Genomic DNA, 19401 nt, shown 5'->3' with positions numbered 1-19401 from the left:
CTTGGCCACAGGCGAAGTTCAGGCAAGCAACAGCAAGAAGTGTCAAATTGCTGATCTGACATTTATTTTCCGCAGATTCTTCGAGAAAAGGTGTGTATCTCACAGTACCATGTTCCTTTGTTCCTCCAATTCTCACATTTCAAAAAATTCACTTACTTGTTTCACATCGTGGACCTACAAAGCCATATGGGCAAGTGCAAAGGTTTTTAGCTAGACACGTCCCTCCATGTTGGCAGGGTGGATCACAATGTACTGCAGATGCAAAATTAGACTGTTCAAGAAATCAGCTTCAAAACATCAATTAAAATCAAACTTTTTTTTTCTAACAAAAGATAAAACATAGGATTCTGTTCACTGCAAAGAGTCTGAAACAGTCGTCTTTTGAAATAAACTTTGACAGCTACTTCTTTGAATGTTGGAAGCACAGAAAACCAAATTCCATCCAAATTTGGCCTGGTCAAACAGGGATATGGATATAAATGGGCACAGCTCTAATAACATCAACAGTGACAAATCAACAATTCACTCCATGGTTTTCCAGTTTAGTCAATGGGATTGAAGACCATTATGGGTTCAAGCATTCTGATCATATCTAAGTGGTTTCATGGTAAAAGGGCTCCTCAAGTGCTATTCCAAATTAAGCATGCACTGAGGAATGAGAAAGAGAAATGAGAAAGAAGGCTATGAACACTGCACCCAGATAACATTCATAAAATCCAACAATTTACAAGACTGAAGCATGCAGAATGGGAATTTCCCACTTCTTTCCTCTTGCTGTAGTGGCAGACTCTAATTTGGAGAACCAGGTTTGATTCCCCACTCCTCCACATGAAGCCTGTGGGGGGACAGGTAGTCACAGTTCTCTTAGAACTCTCTCAGCCCCACCTACCTCACAAGGTGTCTGTTGTGGAGAGGGGAAGACAGAAGGTGACTGTAAGCTACTTTGAGACTTTATTGTAGAGAAAAAGCAAAGTATAAAAAACAACTTTTCTTTTTCTTCAATGGACACAGAGGATGCAACACTGCTCAGGATGGCAACCCTTCCTGTTTCAGAATTGGAATTCAACCCTTGCCTGAAATTGACTGTATGTGTTTCTGGCTCAGAAAAACTATAGCTGTACTTCTCCTGCTTCCCCACATCCCAATCCCAGTGTGTAACCACCTAGACTCTAATGCTCTTTAGATTTTCAGGTCTAATTCAAACTTTACGGGGGCTTTGAGATCATCATATGATGCTGTACTCTGCTGTGCCCTCAGTGAAAGACCAAGAAAGTTCACTGGCATACAAAATGGGGCATTTTCAGAGGTGGCCCACAGTTCATGGAATTTCCTATGTCAAGAAGCTCACTGTAGCCCCTCATTTCAGTTCCCCTAAAATCTGTTTTGTTCTGTACAATCCATAACAGTTTGCATCTGAATATACTGCCTGATTCTTGCACTTTATTTCACTATTAGTGTTTTCTCCTCTCCTCCATTTTGTCCTTCTAACAACCTTGTGAGATAGGCTAGGGCACTCCAGATGTTATGGACTACAATTCCCATCAGCCCCTGCCAGCATGGCCAATTGGCCATGCTGGCAGGGGCTGATGGGAATTGTTGTCCATAACATCTGGAGTACCAAAGGTTCGACACCACGGGGCTAGGCTGAGAGGATGCGACTTGCCCAAGATCAGTCAGCAGAACAGGGATCTGCACACAGTGTCTCCCAGATCCTTGTCTGACACTCTAACTACAAACCACACTGGCTCTCATTTTATTTGCTGTGTATGTGTTGCTGAAGTCTCCTTTCTTTTATTTATGATCTTAGTGTTTATGTGATTCATACTGTTAATTGCCCTGAGGGCTGATTTTATTTAACAAAAGGGCTGGATACAAATGTTCCTAAATAAATAAATAAAAATTCTGTTCACACTGTTTTTGTGTGCTTTGGGAAATCACTGACACTCATTGGGTATCAATATTCTCAGGAAATCACATTGTGAGTCAGCCGTGAATGTTAAAGAAGATGTCTAGTTACCTTCATCACAGATAGAACCACTGAACCCTGGGAGACAATCGCATGTATTAGGCTTGATACATTTCCCATGGTTTTTACATTCTGGTTGACAAACAGCTGTATAAAGCAGACATCAATATTAGATATATGGACAAAGGGTAGTTTTAATAATGTAGTGAATGGTTCAAAGAACTTTCAGAAACATGAACCTCCAGGTGGTTATCACTGGCAGAGCATGTATACTTACCAACCTGGCAACCCTGTCCCGAGTATCCAGATTTGCATCGGCAAGTATTGGGTGCCACACATTCCATGTTTTTACCACACGAGTGCCTGCATATTGCTATATAAGAGTAAGGAGAAAGGGAAAATCAGTTGACAATTTGAAATCTACTGTAAAGTATTCATTTTCAGTATACATGGCACAGAATTAGCTAAAAATCTTGCCTTTTTACAGACACACAGGCATATTTTAAATTAGTTGTACATTTGAAAAAGTTTGTGAAATTCAAGAATATCCTACCATTCTCTAGGGCAGTGGATCTCAATCTTTTACATTTATTGTCCACAACGCCCTCTACCAAAGAACATGGGTCCCACCATGCCAGAAGATATTTTTATATTTAAAGGCATTCTGCTATTGCATTTATAATTTACAGTTAAGTTTTGAAATACATAATGCAGAAGTACAATGGATAATCCCTGGAAGATAGGGACAGCAGGAAGCAGCACATCAAAGATATTTATTGGTGAGTGGAGGAAATGGGATTCAAAGAAACACTGGGAGTTGCTACTAGAAGGCCAAACGATCACAAATGGATAATTATTATTTCTCAGTCTCTGGATAAGAAAAAGAATAGCAGATCGATAATCCATGGCAGGCAGGATCAGCAAGAGACATCAACCATTTTTAGAAATTGTTATTAAAATCCTATGTCCCACGGAGACTACTTCTGTATCCCACAGAAACAACTAGTTTAGGGAACCAATGGAAGACAGAAACCATTTCGTTTCTCGCTACTTCACAATGTGTGGGAAACAGTGAAGCAGGAATAGCACAGAATATGACTAGCAGGCAAAAGGCTCTGAACAAGGGAGTGCCCTTTGTGGAGGCTACTTGTATAGTTTCTTTGATCTTGCTCACAGAATTGCAGCGAGTGTTATCATTTTCCTGCCTTGCCATGAATCCTGTCTTCATTCAAACATAACTCATAAGAGTTTTTGCACAGAGTAGCAACTGCCCTAAAATGCTACGCTTCGGTGACAATATTGATTCCCAGGAAGTCAGTTGTTTTCCAAAGCACACAAAAACAGGCTGTTGTGGATTTTCCAGGCTGTGGTCTGGTAGCTCCTTACGTTTCACCCACATCTGGGGCTGTCATCTTTGGAGGCATACCATGGTAAGATGTGTTTCTCTTAGGCCCTTTCTGCACAGCAAATGTATAGCGGGTTGAAGTCTAGATAAAGTAACCCGCTTTCCTGTTTTTGTATGCATCCGTGAGGCAGCAATTGGAGCCCACGAAAACAACGCGGGTTGCTGTTGTGCCTTCGCATGGAGACGAGTGTATTTTTTAACTTTACCTCCCACCGATGCACAGCTACGCAGGCATGCACAAATGAACCCCCACAGCCATGCTGATCTCTCAAAATACCATGATACGACCATTTGCACCTGCGGGGATACGCAGATGTAAGCTGGGAAATTTTTTTTTAAGGAAAGCACAGCCAAATAAAGGGCCTCCTACCCAGCTGTTCGGTCACAAGCGGCTGCAACCCAGGATTTTAAAGAGACTTGTGGATAGTGCGATTCTCAAAAAACCAGTTTGGGGAAAATAACGCGGGGCAGACTCGCTTTAGGAGTGGGACACCCCCCCCCCCAAATCCTTTATCTGTGTTTATTGGCCTGTATGGAATGGGCCTTACTGTGACATGTCTCTGAAGATACCAGTCATAGGCTGTTTCCACACGGGCAGAATACAGTGCATCGCAGCAGCGGTGGCCTTGTAACCCCCAAGCAGCGCAAAGTAACTGTTTCTGAACCTCGCTCCCTGAGGTTTTTTCGGAAACAGCGGCTTCCAACTGCTGCTGTGCAAACGGCAGCAGCTGGAAGGCGCCATTCCCCCCCCCCCATTTCCCAAACGCCTTACTGTCCCTCCGACCTTCCGGCGCATCGTCCAGGCCAGAGGACACGCCCTCCCTGCCCTGCAACTCCAGAGCTGTCGCCCGCCCCTACCGGGACTGTCCGTGCGAACGGTCCTGGGGGTGTGTGCGTTAGCGTTATTTACGCCGACGCACCCCCGCAGCGTGGCCGTGCGGAAACAGCCATAGATTCAGGCAAAACGTTAGGAGCTAAAACTACCAGACCACGGCCTCACAGCCCAGAAATCCTACAACAGCCAATTGATTCCAGCCATGAAAGACTTCGACAACACACAAAAACAGTGTGTTTTGCTCTCACAGAATAACACCTGTGTTAAGTGGTTATTCAGGGCAGTGATGAAAGATTTTTGTACCAGGTACCATCCATTCTTCAACTTATACAATAGCCCCAGGAGGACTGTAGTATTACTTTCAGCTTTCTGTTGGTACAGTGGGACTCATGAGCTTCTCAGAACCATAGTCAGAATGAGATGCCTTAGAGCTCCCCTGTAGCTTGCTCATACCGGTAATAAATGAAAATCTCAGATGCTCAGGATTACTACAATAGGACTGCATTAACATTCTTTGGGAGCGTACACACATCTCAAAAGGGCCCTTTTCTGCATCACAAAAATTAAGCATGAACATGTAGCTTTTCCTTGCCACATATTGTAAACATCCATACCTATACAAACAATACCATCTCCGAAATAGCCGAAAGGGCAACGACCACATCTGAAACTTCCCTCTTCATTTGATTCACAAGGAACTCCAGGAAAACAGGGTAAATCTGCACAGGTGAGTAACTGTGGGACTGATGTGTCTAACTTTTTACCCATCCTGGACACTTTGCGTGGCATAGCAAATGTCTCATAGGTGGAATGGACAAGGTTGTCTCTCTGCTTGCCAATTTGACCCTGAAGCTTGCCATCACTTCTTCCTTCTGATTCCTTGTTTGTTACTAATGTCCCATTGATTACATTCCCTTTGCTGCTCAGGATTATGCTGACTCCTAAGGGAGAGTAAGATCTCACCACCTGAGCTGGTGTCTTTGTTGTCCTCCCGGGAGACACTGCATTATTCCTAAATGACACGTGAGGCAGAGGGTTGATCACAGAGTCTTTGCCTGTGTTACCGGAATGGATTTTTAAAGTACTGACATCAAATGAATAATCAAGGAATTCACTCCTAACTGGCTTTCTAAAAGCTGTTCCCTGTGAAACGAGCAACTTTGAAGATGTAATTGTCTGAGTTATCGAAGATGATGGAGTGCTCTTGGCTACTTCTGTGGGAAAACTTTGGGGAACATCTGCAGGATTAGAAGGAAAATTTGCAGTATTTGGAACCGCCGTCGTGGAATGCTGCAGGAAACCTGCCAAGCAGCAGAGAAGACAGAAAAACAGCATTATGAAATCTAAAGTTTGTAAGAATACTCTTGAATTAGTAGAAGTAGCAGCTTTTTGTTTTTATCATTCAGGCATAATTTGTTGAATGTACTACTAGAAAAATATGCTTCAGATTAACTCTTTAAGCAAAAGCTCCCAGAGCTACTTAATGAACATCATTCTCTTGACAAGTAATCTAAGGAATTGTGTGGGGTCAAATCATTATAAAAGAATTTAATTATTTTATTTCCTGGAAAGGAGTAGAAGAATGAGGACTTCTCAGCCACAAGAAAATACAGATCAAGGCAAGCCATCTGTGTTCGCCTTCTATAGGGAACAGTTTGCAACATCATCTAAGGAAAAAGCTGAAAAGAAAAACAGTCGCTTATACATTTATAAATAACAAATCCAACAATTCAGATTTCCAGTATTTTGGCTTTTGCGCCTGTGCGACAAAGATTAGGTCGCTTCTCTGAGATTTCCAGTATTTTCAACTCACACATTTAGCTGACTTTTAAAAAAATTAATAGTCATCTTTAGACTTATTTAGTTTACTTAAAATGTGCATGTTAATTTAATAGCATGTGAACTCTGCAAAGGTTAAACAGTGCCTTTGTTGACATACAAGCTTCTTGAAGTCCCTTGCCCCTTTGCTATCTTTATCTGGCACCAAGGTTTTTCCGTCACCGTTTGCTCTTACATTATCTTGTGGCATTGTTTTGGGGCCTCTGTTTTAGAAGCATGCTGTCTGGCAAAGGCAACCAAGGATTCCTTGTAACATCGCAAATTAAACTGGAGCACATTTTGCACCACATGAGAGACATATCCCAGCTGCTTGGCCCAGGCCCAAGAGCTGACAGCACATGACATGGGCATTGGGGAATCTGATTTGTTCGCCGCTAGAAGAACCTGCCAGCATTGCACACCAGTGTAAACACACACTGAAGCAGCTGTGGTGACATGAGAATGAGAAAAATGCAAGAACCATGGTTGATAAGATGCAATTACTATTTTATAGGTTATTCCCAGTATATGTCTGTTGCCTTCCATCAGGGAATCTAGTCAGAAGTTAGACACGAAATTACATCTCCTTTTAATACATAGCATGCAGAAGATCTCTGTCTCCAAAGATGAGCAGTTAACCACTGAATGAATTTCCCTGCTGAAGGCAGATGAAACATGTTCAGAATAACCTATTAAATAATAACTGCACTTGATCTTTCACCTTTCCTTTTATTACTGTTGCCCCCCCTCCCCATTTAGTCACCAAGAGCAAAGAACTGCAATAGGCTAGACAAAATGAAACCACCATAAGCATTATGATTTTGCACAAATATGCCCAGTTTGATCACCCGTCCTGCACCTCAAACATCGTAACTACTATATTTTTTGCCATTGGACTTCCCTATTTCTTGTTAGCAAATGCAGCAGGATGCTTCCCATTTTAACTGGTTTTGTTAATGGGATGACACCTGTATATCACTCCATTCATTAAAGTGACAACATGGGAAATTGTCCTCATAGGGCAGTTAGACAACCAGCGTTTCTAGTAACAGACAGTTAAGTTCTTTTTCTGGTCCCTAAGCAACAAACAAATGGTGGAAAGAAACTGATGAAGGTCAGCAATCTGGCCCAGATGACCTCAGATAAATTCAGGATAGATCATTGTGTAGTAACAGCACAAAACACTATACTTCAAAGAAGTCTTGATGTTTTTAGCTACGACATGGACAATGGGAAAAGAATGCCTTCAGCAGCCTAGTACATATAATATTATTAGCAATGATTTCATACTGTAAAATTTTAAAAAGTCTCAAGGATAAAAACAACACCCTGAGGTAAACAATATTTAATCTTAACAAACTGTTTGCTGCAACCCTAAATACATTTCGGAATCTATTTATTAAGAGCATAATCTGACTTATTAACTGTTTCTCCCCTAATGTTGAAAACCCTAAATTTTTTAAAGCTTTCTGGAAATATGTATAAACCCCAAGAAAGGTCATCCCATGGCAAGCAAAAAAGGGGGGCACATGCCTAATAATTGCTTTGCTAAAAGTAATGTATTCCCTGCCCTCCCTTACCGAGGGCACTTATGATCCAAATTTCCCCTCTCTTCCATAAGAAAGTCATATGAATAATATAAACCTGAGATCTTTACTTGCCAGAGACATTTTCATCAGTAGGGGTACCAGTGACTGCGTATTCTTGATCAATACGGCCACCTTCTTTGCTGTAAACATCTTCAGGAGTCAAAGGATCAGGAGGAGCTTCAGTTGTCGATTTGATGTCAACTATGATATAAATTTTTTTAAAGTGTTAGCAAATAACAAATGACTTTCACCTTCCAGAAGACACAGTGCTGAACCTTCTAGGAACTAGATAAACAATATGGCTTTCTAGCTGGCAGGAAAGGTCCTCTAGCAACCTGGGGTGGTCAGCTGCCCTGGAGAAAAATTTCCTGTTCTTTTACTAGAAGTCTGAAGTGTGGAAATGGGCAGTCGAAACTTTTCAGGGCATACAAATAAATAACACAATCTGATAAATAAACATACCATTAAGGGGTTATTAAAGGAACAGGGCATTTTTCTTCTGGCCAGCTGGCTACCCTACAGCTCCCGCCAGTGTGCCAAGGAAATAAAAACACTGTAACTGGAGACTGTAAAGGGAATATGTTGTTATGGGAAAATCATTATGGACAAATAACTATTTTCCAATATTTAGAAAACATCAGTTCTCTCCCTTAGTAAGGTTCTTCAGCAGCAGCTCCAAGGCAGAAGGTTGGACAATAGGATTTCCAGACATTGTCGGTGCACAGCACTTCTTCACTTACATGTTTCCCTGTTCTTCTCAAATAATTTCATCCCTGACAACCTTCTTACGCATGACGGTCTTGCTGCAGCATTTTTTCTCCCACTTTCTGAATCTTCCCCTTCTTCTCAACTGCTCAGTGCAATGCTGAGCAGAGTCAATGGCCATAGAAGGCTGTAAGTCAGCACAGGATTGCACTGTGAGATTCCATTCATGGACACTAGCCAGTTCTCTCCCCCGTTCCTCAGGCAATGGCCTCGATTGTTTCAACAGAGGAAACAAAGATATATCCAGTGGTGGGATCCAAAAATATTAGTAACAGGTTCCCATGGTGGTGGGATTCAAACTGTGGAGTAGCGCCAATGGGGCTGAGCGGGGCACGATGGGGGCATGGCCAGGCATTCCGGGGGCGGGGCATTCCTGGGCGGGGCGTTGGCAAGCATGCAGCGGTTGCCCCGGTCCTTGGGCGGGAAACGAATGCACGCAGGCGCAGGCTGCCACGCATGCCGGTGCACCTCCTGCTAGACTGCTTCAAGTTCTGCACGCTACTGCTGAGAGGAGGGGCGTAACTAAGGCAAAAATCACATGGCAAAATCACCAATTAGTAACCCCCTCTCAGAACACACAAATAATTAGTAACCTACTCTTGGGAACCTGCGAGAACCTGCTGGATCCCACCTCTGGATATATCACTAACCAAAGCAGAAGGAGGTGCTCTTAATCACTGTTGGGGACAATAGATAGCTAACACAAAAGCCTCATTTTGTTCCCAGAAATATGCCACACAGCAACAATAGTGTCAATCCAGGAATTACAACAGGAGTGGTTTTGAAAAAGAGAGAGATTTTTTTATTCCAGAAGTGTACAACTGCTCTTTCTGTTTCAGTGCAGTAGTCAACAGATTGCTCAGTCTGATTCTATCTGGACTAAACAGCTAGATTCAAGTCTTACAGCACCTTAGAGAGAAGCAAGATTTTCAGGGTATAAGCTTTTGAGAATCAAAGCTCCTGTCATCAGATCTACTGCAGACCAGCAGGGCAACAGTCTGAAAATGCAATCAGTCACAGGTGGTAGGAGTTGGCACTAGGGCTCCCATCTTTTTAATTTTTTCACCATAAGGTCACATCTGACTTTGGCAATCCGTGATGAGGTTTTCAAGGCAAGAGACTGACAAAGGTGGTTTTCCTCTGCTTAGCAACCCTGGAATTCCTTGGTGGTCTTCCATCAAAATACTCACTGGGGCAAACACTGCTTAGCCTTAGAGATATCAGCAGACCAGGCTAGCCAGGGCCAGGGCCAAGACTCTATCTAAAAGTTACAAAACACTCATGTCTGTGGGGGACAACAGAAGGAATTTGCATCATACATGTGAGGGAAGTTTTTGTGCCTTCCAGCTCTTTTCTGATTGTGACCAAAGCAGGAAGGGAAAAGCAGCTTCAAGTTCCCCAGCTGTTTTTGCATCTCCAAACCACCCCCTCAAGCCACTTTTGGCTTCACTGAGAAGCTTACATGCAGCCTTGTATATAATGTGTTTTTTACAATGGAGCCAACAGTAGCTGACAAGATGGTTTGTAGATGTGAAAACAGCAGGAGGCTAAAACTGCCTCTCCCTCCCAGCTTTGGTTGCTAACAGGAAAGAGCAGGTGTACACTGGAAGGAACTAATGCTCCCATCACATGTGTGATCCAAAATCCTTGTGTTGTTCCCCAGCAATTCATAAATGGAATATAAGTGTATGTTTTTTGCAGGGAACTGGTGCTCTGATTCAGAAAATCAGCAAAACACTATATTAGGATAACAGTCTTTTTAAAATGAAGTCATTTTGTCTGTGTGCAACTCATGGTTAGCTGTGTGCAACTCATGAGACAACAGCATTTCGTCTGATTGCTTTTGCATTGGATAGCTGCAGGTGACACAACAGTTATATAAAAACAGCAACAGTGGCATCCAAGTCCTACAGCAGTTAGCACCTCTCCCATGCAACACCTTCTCCCCTTTTCTTGTTGCATGCTGCTATTTTGGAGAAACTAGCTGCTGGACATAACAGTGGTATGTTCCTGGCTGGCTTCCAAAGAACAAAACTTTCAATTAAATGTAAGATGACTGCAGCCTTATCGGGGGAGGGGGGACTTTTAAGTTTTTACCATGGCATTCTTTCCCATCTCCAAAAAGACCTTCTGGGCATGGGCCACAATAATAGGAGTCAGCAGTATTGAAGCAAGCTACACCAGGGAAGCAGGGCCTTGATTTGCACTCATCAATATCTCCGTGGCAATGCCTGCCTAAACAGAAATAAAGACATTTAGGAAAACGGAGAGAACCATTTCAAATTTCTGATTTAGCCTCATGCAAAAAAGCTCAAGGAAAAATACCACATTAAAGTATCTTAAAGTAGTACCAACAATTTACAGATATTGTCTTAGGGAGAGGAAGCCCTGGGCTTTTTGGCCGATGACAACCGTGGGCATGGAAAACAACCCAGAACAAAACAAAAACCAAACTACTACAAGAAACATACTTCCCGCTCTTGTTTAGTGCTGTACAATTATATGTACAATTAAATGTTTTGACTTTTGAATGCTGGCTTCCTTTAAGCTAGGAGCTCTATACATAAAATTCTGCCCTCTTCCTCAGTGGTTTTAAAAGACTCAGGCAGATACACATGAAGACTGGTAAGCAATTTTGAGAAAATATTTGTTTTACCTAGGTAAATATCACAGTAACTGAATCCTAAAATCATGCACGAAACTGGACAATTGCCGCGTAAATTCAGAACGTAGAATAATTCACCCTGCAGTCCAGGTGGACATTCGCAGCGGAAGCTATTGATTCCATCAAGACATCTGCCGAGGCCACAAGGACTGGACGCGCAGTCATCAATGTTCACTTGACAAAGGTCACCTTCAAACCCTGGCAAGCAGACACAAATGTATTTCCCACTTCCAGGGGGGGAATTGACATTTGTCACACAAGACCCACCACTTAAACAGTCACATGGTTTCACGGTGACCTATAAAACACATCCAGTAAACACAGCAGGTTATTCACTCAAGAGTTAGAAATTCCATTATTAATGGACTTATTGCAACATTGTAGGACTGGGCATCTACCCAGCAGCAGTTACTACCTCTATTGTTCCTCTGGTTTCAGCATTGCAGTCATCTGTCACAGTAAAAGTAAATTTCTGAGTGCTATTTGATAGTGCCTTCCACATCAAGAGTCCTGCAGGAGAAAGACTGGCACCTGGGGGCCCAGAATTTAGTGAAAAGGCAATGGCAGAGCCCTCTGGGTCTGTGGCCATGAACTGATACATGAAGTTCTCCCCATAAAATGTTTGCAGCCTTCCTTGAAGATTGTGAATTACAGGAGGTTGGTTATCTGAAACAAAGATTTGTAATGTGCTGAGAAATATGAAAAAAAGGCTACAAACAAAATAATTCAGACATTAGGGACCCAACACCAACAAAGTGCCTGAACAAAGTACTTTCCATTATCTAAGAAGAGAAGAAGAAGAGTTTGGATTTATACTCAGAGGTGAAGCTTTATAAAATGGTGCCTTATTCGGCCCCTGATCTCCCTGTAGAATTCAGGAGTGAGGCCAGCCGGCTTGCCCCAAGGTGGACCGTTTGATGCTAGCATCAGTTTGCCCAGGTCTAGCTTCAAAGTATAGGATTGTAACCTGCAGTTTAAAGCTTGGTCTAAGCCTCTCTGAGGCCAGGATCAAACTGAACACCGGGGGCTGACTGGCGAACATGCTCTGGGGGAGGTTCAATTAATACATGATGCATTGATACTGGCCCTTGTGGTCCTACACATTGTGAAACATATTTTATTTATTTATTTTTTAAAAATTTATTCGCCACCTTTCCACCTAGGAACTCAAGTCAGCTTACAATGCACAAAACCCAAAAGTTAAAATCAATAATATAAAACTGCGGGGAGGCAAAAGAACTGTTCAAATGACATCCTAAATAAAATGTTTCCTAAAGATATGTAAGGGAGTTTCTGAAAGGTATATAAGGGATATGAACAGCTTCTGATACCCAGGGACCATTCTTTGTGGAGTAACACTTGGGCTACAGCTCCTGGCTGTTTGCCCACTTCAGGTCTCTAACTCTTTGGAGATGCCAGTCTCCCTTTTGCTGTTTAGTTCATTTACGAGGCAAACAAGAGCAAAATGGAAAATGGACTCGCGTCACCTTTCTAACTGGCACTTACTTTCAGAAATTGACCAAGTTAACTTCGACATTTCAGGTCTGCAGAGTAAGCAAGGGCTCAGCGGGTTTGTGTCACCTTCACCGTAACAAACTCCATCTATGGTGCACGTTTTCTCCTTTGCAGAAACAACAGCATTATTCATTAAGTCACTGGCAGGCTTTTCTGCAGACACTAATATGTATTTACTTACAAGTGATGAAACTCTTGTGTCATGCTTGTCTTTCTAGTTTTTTCTATCCAAAACATACATGGTTCATGCAAAATGCAGTTTTATTTGGTGACAGACCCAAACTTCAAAAACATCTTCTGTACAACCTTTGTTCATATGAGTAACAGCATGGAGTATGTTCTTCTGCAAATGCTATTCATCTCAATTAGGCAGGTGAAGTCTTTGTTGCACCATAATGCTGTAAAATTTCTGTGTGTTTCCAGTTTTTGGCTCATGCAGAAAGCAACAGGATGGTGTGCTGAGCACCTGGGAGGATGCTGTACTCCATCACTCAAATCAATACATTACACTTTGGACTTCTAGTGAGGATGTCAGATTTCCAAGCAGAAGAGCATTACCTCACTTAGAAAATCATTTGATTTTTTTAAAAAGTCAGTCTCAGTATGTGTGACAGACCTCTCTAATATTGCCTAGCTTCACAGTCAATCGAATGCTGCCCCCTGTTAATTGCTCAGCTCATGGGGGAACTCCAGTTCCAGACAAGGAGCAACAAGACTAGCAAGTGGAAACAAGGGGTGATTCCACACGTAGCTTTTGTTGTGGTTGCAAATGCAAAGCCGGGCTTTTGGGGAGGCTAGCCGCTGAAATCCGCCCCTCTCTGTTGCCCTATGAGCCATCTGCTTACTTGAACATCTGTCTTTCCCCTCCCGGGGTATAATACCGGATGTCATCTGTTTAGTTAATTATGGATGGGTTATTGCTGCTACTGTTTTTATTTATTGTTTTAATTGGGATTATTCCATTTGTTTCTTCTTAATTACATTGTAGTGTTTGTCTAGTTTGTACACCGCCCTGAGCCCTTCGGGGGTAGGGCGGTCTACCAAATCCAATCCAATCCAATCCAATCCAATCCAATCCAATCCAATCCAATCCAATCCAATCCAATCCAATCCAATCAATAAATAAATAAAGCAGTGGCAGCCCTTTCGGCTATGAGGTTGTGCACTTTCCCCTTCTATTTCTGCAATCAAAAGAACTAGAGACTTACTCTTAAAAAGGAAAACTGTGAACTAGTACATTATTTAACTTTCCAAAAATATCACATCAAATTAGGTATGGATAAGACTGCAACAAAGGGCGGGGGGAGGGGGGGGAGGACATGAAAAAAGGATAAATAGAGGATAGTGTCAAATGGATTCGCCTGAAAACAAGGCTGCAGTAAGGAAGCCATAGCGGAGCAAAATATTCTTGAGGAAACAGTCAGGAAAGAAGTAAGTACTTGCCTTCAAAATGCATAATCCATCCAATTGGGAACTGCATAATTGACAAGTGCCATCAAATAAAGTTACTATTTTAGGGTTGCTGTATGTGAGCCCATCATTAGAAATCTGTTTGGACATACAACAATGTGAATAAGCATGCAATATAGGGCATTTGAATGATATTGTACAAATAAGAATATAAACACAGGAACTAAAACAGACTAGTGGTCCATCTAATCCAGGATACTGTTTTACATAGTAGTCAAACCAGTTGGTTTGGATGGCCAACACTCAGGCACAGAGGCCAAAATCTTCCCATGATGTTGCCTTCTAGAACTGCTATTCAAAGATCTGCTGCCCCTAAATGTAGAAGTTTCCTTTAGTCACCATGACTTGTAGTCATCGATAAAAAGATTTATGGAGGATAGATCTATCTATGTTGGCAAACTATCAGCTGGGCCCTGAGTACCTTAGAACCCACTTGTTGTCTTTGTATTAAAGGTAGTCTCCTGGATAAGCACCAGGTCATTACTGACCCACTGGGTGATGTCACATCACATCACATCAATTACTAAGTAGACTATGTTTATGGGGTGGTTTGCCATTGCCTTCCCCAGTCATCTACACTTTACCCCCCAGCAAACTAGATACTAATTTTACCAACTACAGAGCGTTGGAAGGCTGAGGCAACCTTGAACCGGCTCCCATGAAATCCATCATTATTGAACTTGGGTTGTGAGCAGAGCTTTGACTATGGTACTATAGTTTACCCACTCTGTGCCATGGAGGGGCTAAACCCTTATATTAGTTTATTAAATTTATATTTATATTTCTCTGACTATATATAGAGTCAGAGCACTGGCCTATGTAATGCAGAAATCCAGTACCCAGTTGGACCTTTTACATGCGAGGCACATGTTCTATTACTGTCCTCTTGGCTCTTCCCTAAGGAACTCCATATGAATTTACTCATTCATTATTATCTGCAAATAAGGTCTTGAACCACATACACTTCTACTGCAATGAGTGTAACAGTACAGAGTAGGGACTTCTCTATAGTGGCCCCTAGCCTACGGATTCTTTCAAAACATACCCAACTAACTCCAAGAGAATATAGATTATTTCAATAAAGTTTCAAAGTATCTGTTACAAAAACAACAATTATGTTTTATATTGCATATTTAAATACTTTTAAATTGTTTTGCAAGTTATTTATAAAAGTATAATCATTCACAGTACCCTAAAGTTTGAATCATAAATAAAAAGAAATAAACATTGTTATGTTTTTAATACTGTTTAGATATACGGTGAGTTGTTCAAGTCCTTGGAATAGGAAAAAAGGGGTAATCTCTTTAAAATCACACTAAAACAATCTCTTTTTTACTGTTTTAAATAAACTTTACAGCTTACCTTGATTTGCCACCTTGCAACTGGCTTGTCATCTACCTGATCCATAGTGTCAAAATACTGTCCCTCAGCTGACAAGTGACAATCAACAGTCCTAGTATTATGGAAGACTCCGCTGATAAATTCAGATACTCCGAGCACCCATTCGTTATCACTGTACTGAATGTGAGGATACAAAGCTCAATTTAATTATATTTCAAACAATATGAGTACATAGTATAATATTCAAATGGATATTTCAACCTGAAGCTTTGGTGAACAGAATGGGAAAGCATTTTTGAATACATAAGAGAACTGTTTTACATTTTATGCTTCCATACCCTGTTGAGAAGTTCCAGTAGTCATAATGGTTCAAAGAAAAATCACTCCCACTGCCCAAATATTATTTAAGACCAAGCAAACTGTCAAAAATCTGTGTACATGTTTTGGTATTCTTTAGAAGTCTTCATCAGGCTGGATGTTAAAAAGGAAAAAACAAATTCAAGGCCTATTCTTCTACTCTTTCAACTGCACCAGTCTTGTTAGATAAGCTTCCTATCAACACAAAGGTAGACAGAACGTTCATGGGATATTTCAAGTAAAACAATTTGTCATAGATATAGCCACAAACATAATGGGGATGTTGCTGGTTTTAAGAAAGCATGGAGGATGATTTTGCAGGCCAGAATTTCAGCTAAACATGCCAAATAGGAATCCGGAGACCCAGAACAAAACAACCTTGTACAAGAATAAGTACAATAGAGTCATAAGGAGTAATAGAGTAACATGGTTTCTAGTAGACTGGAAACAGTATAATTAATATCAATAGCTCTAATGTATGTTTGGGCCCAGTTCCAAGAAACAGCTGAGAATGGCAAAAAATGTCTGAATTAAACACAAAAGTGAAAAAAAAATCAAATGCTTATTTAGTTACATTAATTATAGTCCAGCTTTCTCTGTTTGGGGTTCAAAGGCAGCCATATCTGGTTGGGGTTCAACTGATAGTCATATATATGACAAAAATCATAATCATTATTATTTTTAAATTCTTATTATGATACTTGATTCATTGTATTGTCGAAGGCTTTCACAGCCGGAATCACTGGGGTGCTGTGTGGTTTCCGGGCTGTATGGCCGTGTTCTAGCAGCATTCTCTCCTGACATTTCGCCTGCATCTGTGGCTGGCATCTTCAGAGGATCTGAAACATTCAGATTCTCTGAAGATGCCAGCCACAGATGCAGGCGAAACGTCAGGAGAGAATGCTGCTAGAACATGGCGATACAGCCCGGAAACCACACAGCACCCCATACTTGATTCAGCTTGCTTAGTTCAGGATTTTTTAATACTGTTGCATTTATCAAGCGTCTTGGATAAATCCCAGCCACTCTGCTTGGCAACAGCAATAATGACAACAGAGACCTCTTGGCTCAGCTGTCTCGTGGGATGTTTTAACTTTCCAATCTACTCCTGTACATAAACAAGTAAGAGTGGTGCCTGTTTTCTTGGTGACCACCAGCAACTGGTCAAGTACTCAACAAAAGTGTGGTTTAAGACTACTGTAACCCCTTTCTCTCTCTCTCTCTTTCCCTCTTTTTAAGAAGTTTTGAACCAAGAATGCTGCTGCTGCTGGGAGTGTTAAAGAAAAGCAAAACAGAACCCCCTTGCTGATGAGTGAAGAGCAAGACATTTCAAACTGTGATAAGTGAATTCCCAATAATTGTCTCACTAGGAGTTTGATGGGAGGGCTTTTAACTTAATGGAGTGTAAATGTGCTGTTGACTTTCTCATTTCACACTGACTTGCAGATGAGAGGATCCATGTTGCACTCCCAGAAAATCCATAGCCTGTAATGTAATCCACTAAAATAACCTTAGCATCTGCTAGAAGCAGCCAAGGAAAAACATTTACAAAAAAAAATTCTAGTGAATATGTGCAAATGAAATTTATTTTACACAGGTGATAAACATGTCAAGTTACATCACTTGCTCAAAGTCAGAGGACAGCTTGATTAGTTCAGGATTTCCAATACTGCTGAAGTAATCAAGTGTCTTGGAGAAATTCCAGCTTAAGTAATTTTTTTTTCCCTCAGCAAAAACCCTCCTGTAAATATTACTCTTGATAACAAACTGGTGATGATCTATTCTTGCAGGCCCAGTGCTACAAAGCAGGGGCGGGGGGGGGGGGGGGGGACGACCAGGAAAAGAGATGGCAAAGAACCCCCTCCCCCAACAGCACCCAGATATGGAATGACACCAACAACCTGCTGGAATGAAAATGACCACAACTTTATTGGTACAGCAGCTGATAGAGCCTTGGCACAGTTAGAGGGAAGGCCATCCCAGTGAAATCTCCTGGTCAGGCCCTGCCTAGTGTCAGGATGCCACTGCTGGGAGGGGGGGGGAATTGCTGGGGAGACCTTCAGCATTTGCAGGTGCTGCTTTATCTGTTTCCCTGGCCTTGGAGCTTGGCGGCTGGGATGGGCCTTCAGGATGAGATGGATCTTCCTAACTGTCTTGGTTCACATGTGGAGGTGGGGATTCGCTGAAACATATTATCAACTGCTTTGGCACCTTTTTGCCAGAACTGTCTTCTCCTGTCTTTCTCATGTCTTCAATAAAATCCTTGAACCCATCAAGTGAGTTATTGTCTGAACAGGGAAACTTTATTTATTTATTTATACTTTGGGCTTCTAGACCGCCCCATCCCCGAGGGGCTCTGGTTAGCCTAAAGCAGGGGACAAGAAGGTCAAAGACTGGGGAGCCTAGGAAAAAAGCATGCCTATGTGCTGGCCTCTCCAGCCGTAAGTCAGCTGCACCCCCAGGTTAGCCAGCCATATTGCCTCTTCTATCGTCCCCCCACCGGGACCTGCAAACCAGGGCCAGGTAAATCTGGGGTCCCTCACATTATGAAGAATACATCTGACAAGTTGAAAAAATGTGGATCAGTTCAACATCTGCTACATGGAAATGATCAGCCTAACTGGGCAATCTGTGCCATGCTAAGAGACAAATCAAGCAGCAAATCACAACTGGACTCCAGTATTTTCAGTCCTGCTGTTACAGCTAATGGCCTGAAGAGACATAATACCATTTATATTCAGTTCACATGAACTACAACTTGGTCCTTCAGGTGTGAGCTCATGTATTCCCCCATCCCTTCATTCCAACACAGAATACTCTAATTCAATTTGTTACTTACTAGTTAGTTCAAACTGTCACTTGCTCTTAAACTGAACCAGCAAACTGTAGTGTACACTTGCAGCTTTTAACTTTAAATCACTATTCAGATTTAACTTTAAATCACTATTTAGATTTAAATCACTATTTAGACACAGTAGGCCTGAGCGTTTGCTTTGAGATTCTTTTGTAAATCTGCAAATATTTCACAGTTGTAGCCATCTCATAATTTTCAGCCTGAAGGATAACTTATAGATCATTTGCTTTATGACCAGAGTAAATCCAAAACCAAATGGAACAGAGTTTTCAGTAATTATTATTTGGGATTCTTAGAGGTGTCAGTGTGGTGTACTAGTTGAAAGACTGGACTTTCAACGGGAAACTCAGGTTCAAATCCCCAATCTTCCATGGAAGCTTGCTGGGTTACAAGGCCAGACAATCTCAATCTCACCTATCTCACAGGGTTGTTGTCAGGATAAAATGGTGGAGTGCAAAATGTCCCCATTGGACCAAAGGGCAAGATAGAAAGGCAGAACATAAATAAAATAAATAATTTTAAAAAATAATGCATTTAGAGAGTACAGATTAGAAGGTTTAATAAAGTCATGTGTTGGCCAAGATAATAGCTTCTATATAAGGTGGCCATACCCTGCAACTTCTGAATCTCTGAAATCTGGGTTGCAGTAATACTATCTTTTCTTTCCTGAAAAATCTTGTTAAGAAACTGCATTTTATCTTTGAAGGCGACTAGGTAGGAGAAGGGATGAGAGGTATACTTTTTTATTTATAATCTCATTTACATATTCTAGTGTTTCTGCATAATTATGATTTTTGTTTATTTAATCTATTAAAAAACTA

General features: G+C 41.5%; 1 protein-coding gene across 3 annotated transcripts in view; it reads right to left on the bottom strand.

The window, feature by feature from the left end:
- Positions 1 to 1652: 1652 nt before the first annotated feature.
- VWDE (von Willebrand factor D and EGF domains) overlaps positions 1653 to 19401 on the bottom strand; it is a 42326-nt gene continuing 24577 nt past the window's right edge. The window contains exons 14-23 of one of the 3 annotated variants that reach the window (XM_048510395.1): positions 15391 to 15546; positions 14002 to 14106; positions 12550 to 12664; positions 11459 to 11709; positions 11122 to 11341; positions 10476 to 10613; positions 7686 to 7814; positions 4821 to 5507; positions 2244 to 2339; positions 1653 to 2113 (exon numbers count right to left, since the gene is read on the bottom strand). In XM_048510395.1, coding sequence (XP_048366352.1) covers positions 2010 to 2113; positions 2244 to 2339; positions 4821 to 5507; positions 7686 to 7814; positions 10476 to 10613; positions 11122 to 11341; positions 11459 to 11709; positions 12550 to 12664; positions 14002 to 14106; positions 15391 to 15546 — 2001 coding nt within the window. In that variant the 3' untranslated portion in view covers positions 1653 to 2009. Of the gene's footprint in view, positions 2114 to 2243; positions 2340 to 4820; positions 5508 to 7668; positions 7815 to 10475; positions 10614 to 11121; positions 11342 to 11458; positions 11710 to 12549; positions 12665 to 14001; positions 14107 to 15390; positions 15547 to 19401 lie in introns of those variants that run through there. The other 2 variants (XM_048510396.1, XR_007245719.1) reach the window with 2 other exon arrangements.

The sequence above is a fragment of the Sphaerodactylus townsendi genome, linkage group LG11, assembly GCF_021028975.2.
Source record: "Sphaerodactylus townsendi isolate TG3544 linkage group LG11, MPM_Stown_v2.3, whole genome shotgun sequence".
Lineage (NCBI taxonomy): Eukaryota > Metazoa > Chordata > Lepidosauria > Squamata > Sphaerodactylidae > Sphaerodactylus > Sphaerodactylus townsendi.
Note: the sequence above shows the minus strand (reverse complement) of the source record. Positions and strands in the feature narration are given on the sequence as shown.